The sequence below is a fragment of the Emys orbicularis genome, chromosome 21, assembly GCF_028017835.1.
Source record: "Emys orbicularis isolate rEmyOrb1 chromosome 21, rEmyOrb1.hap1, whole genome shotgun sequence".
Taxonomy (NCBI): Eukaryota; Metazoa; Chordata; order Testudines; family Emydidae; genus Emys; species Emys orbicularis.
The window spans coordinates 791,279-799,362 of record NC_088703.1 but is presented as its reverse complement, the minus strand read 5'-3'; the positions used below and the strand labels follow the sequence as shown (position 1 = coordinate 799,362).

The window sequence follows — 8,084 nt, the reverse complement described above, 5'->3', positions numbered from 1 at the left end:
GTGGGCAGTGCCAACCTGCCTCTCATCCCCTTCTGGCCACATCTAGGCTTCCCGATTACCCCCCAATTTCTCCCAACTGCCACCATCCGTTCAGTACCACCAAGGCTCGCCCTCAGCTATTGGTGCTAGACAGCCATGCTTAAGGAAGAGGAAGGACAGGCTAGGGTGCTGGACTGGGGCTCAGGACACCTGGGTTCAATTCCTGACTCCGCCACAGATGTCAAGTCACTGAATCCAACTGGTGAGGCAATTCCCTGATAGCGTGGAGATGATACTCAGCGGGAGGGGTGTGAAGATAAAGTGCCCGGTTGTGAGGTGCTCAGGGCAGAGAGACATACACATGCTTGGACAGACAGCAAAGCCACCTTCTCTTAACAACTCTTTCCTGAGAACACTATCAATCCCTTTAACTCTGTGGTTATTTCTGTACCGTCAGCACTCCGATATTCACACCCAGGATTACTGCTGTTCTCTAAACAATGTTACATGCCTGAATAGGATTGGGTTAAAAATAGACTGGAAACACGTCTACAAAGCGCGTCCCCCCACCCCAACCAACACAGAAACAGCGAGCTGGGTTTAAACTCTCTCCCCCATTCTTCACACTGTCGAACAGTCCTGCCCAAAAGAGTGTTGCAATGAGACGAGAAGGGATTTTTTAACTCCCCCATGAAAATGAAGGCTATAATTTGTAAAGAGCTATCAGGTAAGATTGCTAAACAAACACAAATGTAGTTAACCCACGCTTGAGCCAAATGAACCAGAAACCTTTAAAATAACTGCATCCTTTAATGGCAGTAATACAATTATAGAGGATTAAAGAGCTGACAGGAGAAATATAGATGACATTTTTGGAAGACAAATGTGCAATAAAAAAAAGGAAAAAAACACAAAGCCATGCAACGAAACAGTCATTGTAAAAATACCAATACAGTATATACATATTTGCATCAATAACTTCAATTCTGAAATAGTATTTACAGTTTATTACAATCTCGGTTAGAGCATTATTTTTTCTCTCTTAAAGCTCTGGCAGATGGAAAAATATTAATGGATTAAAGACTGGTGATGTTTTACGTTATGGTGAATATATTCCAAAGTAGAGCGTCATCACTTTTCATATTCTGGACAGGGTTCAATATGTTTTTTTTATTTATGTTACAAATGTTTAGGGTTATGGTACAAATGCCACTGATTTTACATCCCTCTCCCTAAAAGCAATCTCACATGGCAGAACATGACACAAATGATTTAGTTCACTTCTCTTTTTTTTGTGACAGTGATACCAGCCAAACTCCAAAGCCATGAGTTCATATGTCACACTTCACTGCAGGTTAAGAGCTGAGGCAACACCAAGAGAAGGCATGAGGTAAACCACTTCAACAGTGCGCTAACTACTACCCACACAGATGCCACACTGATTCATTGAAAACTAGCAAACAATTTCAGGGAGAGATGTAAGCAGAAATTTTAATAGGTTAGATCTCCATTGGACATCCACTTATTGAACAGATCAGCACAATCCATTGACATCTGAGTTTTCTGGAATCCAGCTGGGTTGAGCGACATTGTTTAGAGGAAGTTTGCCTCAAATTAAAGCAAGGTGCAGGAGGAAGTAAAACAAATAGCGTCCAAAGGGAAGAAGACAAGTAAATTAACACCAAACATAAATGTAACAAAACTTCAGAGTCCAGACTGGGTTTTTTTAATTGAAAAGAGTTATTTTGGCATTATTAATATTAATCTCACATGCACCAAAACCAAAGAACACCCATTAGCTGTAGAACTTTTTCAAAACAAATTATAACGCTTACAGCAAAACTGAATGGGTTTTTAAGCAGCTGTCCCACTGTTGGACAATTCATCCTAAACCAGATTCAATGACGGTAGCCAGCGTCCTGAGAAATGTTTTTCCTCTCACACTACTCCTTATGCAAACACCAGCCCGATGACAAGCCACTGTGACATGATGCAATGGATGAATTCTCAAGCCAGAGAGGTACAGCCCCTTGGGATATATTCTGCAACAAAACAGGAACCTCTCTGCAGGGGAAGGTGGGTCGGCTGGGATAGCCTGGCACCAGATCCTCATCTAAGCTGGTGCAGCACTCCCCGGTGGGAGGCCCTGGGGAAGGAGAGTTACGACACGCACACTGTGCCTTTAAAACACTCACCATCACCAGCTATTTGGGGTCTCTGACAAAAGTTCTGGCTTGTGCCTCGGTCAGAAGAAAGCACGATACTCAGTTCACACGCCACAGACATTTTCCTGATAGTGCCACAGACACTGGCCTGGCTGAAAGTGTAACGAAGAACCCACCTGGCTCAGCCATGTTTATAAAACTGTGTTTAAAATATTTAACTTCGTTTCCATTATTTCACAGGAATTGATACTGCATTTTGGTCATGTACATTGTACAGATCCATGTCTCAACATATGGCTTAAAAGGTGCAAGCATTTTAGCTTTTCCTTGGTGCAGTTTATGCTTTAAAGACACTTTGCATAAAATGTTTTTATCTTCCAATACTTGTGAGCATGTTTGCTACAGGCTTTGCCAGCCAAATACTTGTGAGCGTGGGTTACTACCAATATTCACGTGACGGACGGCGGAATCCAGTTAGCTCCACAGCGATACCGCTATCGAAATACCAAGAAGTAGGGGGTAGGACACACCTTGACATTGAGTAACCAGAGGCTACCAAGGGGAGCATGGGAAGGAGAAAAAAAAAGTATTAGTACAAAGATCTAGCACGTTTGAGACAAGTGCGGGGCAGAGGGATGATCAGGAAACCGTAAACTACAGACTTGTCTCGTCTGTCGGAAAGGTTTATAAACCTGTTACCCCTTTTACTCACTGAAACAGCTTGTAGCTAGAACACTGAGCCACAGAAAGGAGTCACCCCAGATCTTCCTTCCCTCAACAACCATTTTCATAACCACAGACTCTACTGTATCCCGTTCATCTGTTGAAAATCTTGATTATCTGTCACTCACGTCCCTTCCCCTGTAGCTGCTTTTCCCTGCACACCCTGAAAGCACAGCTCATTGTACTCAACACTTCCATCTCCACATTTGTTTCTAAACACACAATGAATCAGAAAAAGTATTCAGCACCTAACATCGCTTTTCTCTCTTTTCTAAAGAACAGCCTCTCTTTGTAGTGTGGCACTATTGGACAAAACTCTGCCTCCTGAAATGCACAGCATGCAGAGTTCCCCCCTCCCATCTGGATGGAGATGGGTTTTACCCCTGGGGGGGTAGGGTGGGGATCATCTACTGAAAATCTTAGAACACAGATTTGTGTTTATGGAAAAACCCTCCATACGCAAAATACATACAAGTGAAATCTGATTGAGATTAATAATTTAATTTCAATAATACAACCTTTTTTTTTTGGTAGACTGCACAACTTTTTGGGATGCAAATATTCCATGGCCATCCATGGAAGGTCTCGAGAATGCGAGTCCTGTTACAACCCAGCTGGGTCTTACAATCAAACAACCTCCAGGAAATGGCATAAAATATTTACTTAAAACAAAAGCAAACAAAACCCCCACAATTACAAAAATAATCCCACATGGTTATGTTTCCATGGTAATTCTGTTCACTGTACTAGAATTTTAAAAAAGACTATGATACAAATACTTTAGTTAGTTACATTTTAGAAGTGAACACATTCTACTAATCCGCATGGCTCACAGCTTTAATCTGCTAAGCAACACGTATGAACCACATTTCTCTGCCATCCAGTCTGTCACTACCCTTGTCCTGAATGTAGTACCGGGGAGATGCTCGGCTACTGCAAAGAGGGAGGACAAAAGGGTGGCGTGACAGATCAGCCACAGCTTCCCAAGGACATTTCAGACAATTCATTATTTTCCGAAAATGATTTCAATTGCATTTTGAAAGAAAGCTCTAAAACAAACTATTGGGGAAGTCAAACAAAATGCTGGTTATTACTGCACAAGGATACTTTGATTATTCATTTAAAATGCATCTTTGAGACTATATGTTACAGCACTGACCAGAACCAAAACGATTTATATACATGTTATATGGCTAAAGTGAGCACTAATGGAATAAAAAAAAAGTTACCAACACTGCGCGCTGTTATTCAATCCATGGACGCAAGGTCAGTCCTTTAATACTACTGGCAGAACGGTGAAGCTGTGGGATCAAAGCCCTTAAAAACATCTTTCAGAGACCCAGCATCCGGTTGCTCACTGTCCTGGGCAGGACTGTTCCCTGCAAAGGGGCTGCCTGACCCAGGCTTTGTGGTCTGCTTAACCATGCCATAGACGGAGGGCACAGGGAGGTTATGAACCCCTGGCTGAGGTGCAGTCTCCTGGGCAGGTGTGGAGGAGGCGGCGGGGGCGGCGGAGGAGGCCTTGGGACGCGGCCTGTTATAACTATTGTATCTGTCTGTTGCAAGCTCAGCGCTTGCCTTCTCGGCCTCGGGCTGATCCAGCGCAGACCTGCGCACAAACAGAGGCTCCTTGGCCTTGTTAGCGCTCTTGCTGGCCTCTGGGCCTTTCAACGATGCATTCCCTTCGCTGGGCGACTCTGCGGCTTTGCCACCTGAACTCGGAGTCCTGGGGTCATACAGACTAATCCCACTGAGCACACTGCTTTGGCTGCTGCCTTTGCTTAGTCCACCGGCTGTCAGCAGCCTGGGGTCGTAGGGAGCAATGGTGGGAGCTGTCTCGCTGCTGGGCGTGGGAGCAGCTGTTGGCTGAGCTGGCTCCGCAGGTTTAGCGGCTCTGACAGCTGCTGGCTCTGCTGGTTTCTGTAACCTGGGATCGGCTGATGCTTTGCGCATCCGAGGGTCACTCGGTTTCTCGCTCTGCCCAGGCCCTGGACTGCCAGACGCATTCACAGTCTTTAATATTCTTGACAACAGCTCGAAGTCAGGGATGTTGGTGCCAGAACCGGTGGCAGGCTCTGCTTGGGCTGCTGCCCCTCGTTGTCTGGGGTCAGAAAGGCCTGTGTTTTGGGGCCTGTTGAGTCGTGGGTCAAGGGCAGGTAATGCCTGGAGAGCAGCTGGGACAGGAACAAATTCTTGCTTTGGGACAGGCAGTGGAATCAGATCCTCTGGGCTCCACAGGACCATTCGGGCAAAGTTTGGCTTGTTTAGGATCACGTCTTTCTTTATGTGGCTGAACTGCTGCAGCTGAGACCTGGGGTCTCGCAGAGCGTGGGCTGGCAGTGCGTCTAAGGGGATATTGACCGGTTTGTCCCTTAGTGCTCTTTCCCCTTCCTCCTCCTCAGGAACCACGGCAGCCTTCTGATTGGCAGCAGTGCTGGAATGAGGAGCGTCCGGTTTCAGGGCAGGCGTGGGAATGTGTCGTGCTAGTCTCGGGTCAGTGGGCCCTGCGTCTCCAGTGCTAGATGGACTACAAGTATCGGCATTTCGAGACAGCCTGGGATCCCGCAGCACACGCGGATCCGCAGGCCGACTGCTCCCTGCTGGCTGGGCCTTCTGCAGGCGAGGGTCACTCACACCTGAGGATGGGCCGATGCTGCCACTGATTTCTCCATGGGATGCCTGGGCATGAGGCCTGCTTGAACTTTGCTGCCTTAGCGTTTTCAGTATGGAAGTGACGCTACTTCCACCGTCATCCTCATCACTGGAATACCAGTTGCCAGGATCACCTAGGAACAAGGAGAAGAGAGTAAGCAAATACCACAGTGCGCGCAACCATCGCTAACCACACGGTAACTGGCTCTGTTAGGGTCTGCAGCAACTGGTCTCACACTAACAAGCAGCTCCCTCAACCCCTTGGCAGCTCACGACGCTGCAATGCTAGAAAGGGGGATCCACAAACATTTCGCAGGCATCCAGCCTCACCAAACTACATTAGCTTTGCGGGATCTTTCAGCCAGCTGCTCTTATTTCTGTAGCGTACTCTTGCCATTCTTCCTCTCACCTATTTCTTCCTTCATGACTTTCGGTGCTCACCCCAGGCCCTCCTTACGAAGGGAGTTTCTGAATCAGTGCTTGGGAGATTTATTGGGAAAAGACCCGAGTGCATGTTCTTCAGAAACCTCCAGTGCCCTTCACTACAAAACCAAGATGGCCATCTGCAGAGAATATTAACCCAGCTCCCACGCGGGGCCCACGCTGCCACCAGGCGCTGTCTGTTGAGATCACAATCTCTATAGCGCCTCTTTTTGTTTTAAGATTTGTCATTTGTAAAATAAAAGCACAAACCCCACTGCCAGCCTGAGCTGTCGAGTATGTTCAAAGAGGAGCTGGGGACGGAAGCAATGGGACGCAGAATGACATTCCCACAGGGCTGCCCATTTGGAAAACAGGGAGAATGTCTGTCCCCCAAGACATCTTAGCCCTGGGCAAAGACAGATCTGGGATAGCATTCGGTCTCTGTCACTGAGAGACCTGCAAGCATAGGAATGTTGCAAGCACAGCATGGAAATGCAGATGTGCCAGTGCCCACAGCCCACATGGAGGGGGAAGGCAGCAACCAGAAATGGTGCCACTGGACTCTGGGAGGAAACAGGCCAAGGGCCTAAGCCAGGCTAGCAGGTTAGTCTGGTGTGGAGCCCCTGGGGGATAGGGTAGCTTGTGCAGGGGCATCCTTCATGGACACATCTTTGAACAAGTCCGGTGCTCTGCCACTTGCCTTCCTCATTCTCCCGCTCCTGCTTACTGCTCTCGGCCAGTCTCCGAGCCCTCTCCTCCTCTTCCTGCTGCTTCTGCTGGATCCTCAGGTACAGAGCTCTCTGGGCTGATGGCAGGAAGTCAGGGATGTTGGCTGATGGTTTGTGTAACCCTGGAGCCCCTCCTTCACACAAGGAGTCGGGTTCCAAGGACTGGTCAGGGAAAAGATGCTCTCCCAGCGGCTCGTCCATATCCTCATAATTCCCATAGTCCTCTGCCATGGAAGGAACAGGGCAAACATTCACAATCACAGGACACTGACGTTATTTCTCATACAGCTGAATATATCAGCCGACACTCAAGAAAGCAGTAAAGAGAGACTTATGCCCACGAAACCAGACAACGTTTGAGTCTTGTCTGGTGCGAGTTCTACCCAGCCACCCAGAGCAGCACGTTAAGTGCTCACAGGCAGCTAAAAGAGACCAGGCCAACATCGCATGTCCAGCCCTCCCTGCCCAAGACCAACTCCTGTCATTCTTGATAAACAGAGACAACCCAGGGACAGCTAGTAAGAGGAACATACCTGGATCACCCATCAAGCCAGGGTCCATGTCCAGGCCCTCTTGCTGTTGGTAGAAATTATCGTAGAAGCTTTGTGCAGGTGGGCCAGGAGGCATCATTCCGGAGTGTGGAGAATCGTCCGGGCCATATGGCATCATTGGGGGCCTGGGACCCATTGGAGGCCCAGGATTCATCCCAGGGCCCATAGGCATATCCGGGTGCATGTCGGGGTGCATATCTGGATGCATATCAGGATGCATGTCCGGGTGCATGTCGGGGTGCATGTCAGGGTGCATGTCCAGATGCATGTCAGGATGCATATCCGGGTGCATGTCAGGGTGCATATCCGGGTGCATGTCAGGGTGCATATCCGGGTGCATGGGTCCTGGCATAGGCCCAGGTGGTCCACCAGGCCCAGGGAAGCGGGGAGGTGGTGGAACTGGGTGCCTGGAAGAGAACAGAGGGAAATTTAACTTTTAAAATGCAAACTTGAGATCAGTCTCATTTCCCTACAAAGAGCAGGGCTTGCAGCAGTGTCCCCATCAGAACTGGAAGGACAGGCATGGTGCTGCAGGGAATGCCCGTTGCTGCATGCTCTGCTTCCTGCAGGAATAGACCATGTTGTTTTAATGCACCCACCGGCAGGAGCTGCCAGAAAAGCCTCATTTCCACACAAAAAGCGTCTAGTCCACATCTCTCAACTTCAGCAGCCAGCTCTTTACTGTCGAGTTTCAGTAGCAGCAGGACTGCGTCCCCAGCCCTTCTGTACACTGCTATGAAATGGCAGCAGGATGTTGAATTCACACTGTGCAACCCCCTCCTGCCTAGACCACCATGCCATGGCACAGAGGTCTCTGGGCGAAGAAGACAGGCTAACCTTGTAGCAAACCAGATGTCAGGAGC

The 8,084-nt window shown here is 48.3% G+C and overlaps 1 protein-coding gene across 1 annotated transcript in view; it reads right to left on the bottom strand.

Annotated features, from left to right (window-relative positions):
• Window positions 1–778: 778 nt before the first annotated feature.
• ZC3H4 (zinc finger CCCH-type containing 4) overlaps window positions 779–8,084 on the bottom strand; it is a 29,696-nt gene continuing 22,390 nt past the window's right edge. The window contains 3 exon segments of the mRNA XM_065420933.1: window positions 779–5,653; window positions 6,643–6,894; window positions 7,204–7,628. Coding sequence (XP_065277005.1) covers window positions 4,149–5,653; window positions 6,643–6,894; window positions 7,204–7,628 — 2,182 coding nt within the window. The 3' untranslated portion in view covers window positions 779–4,148.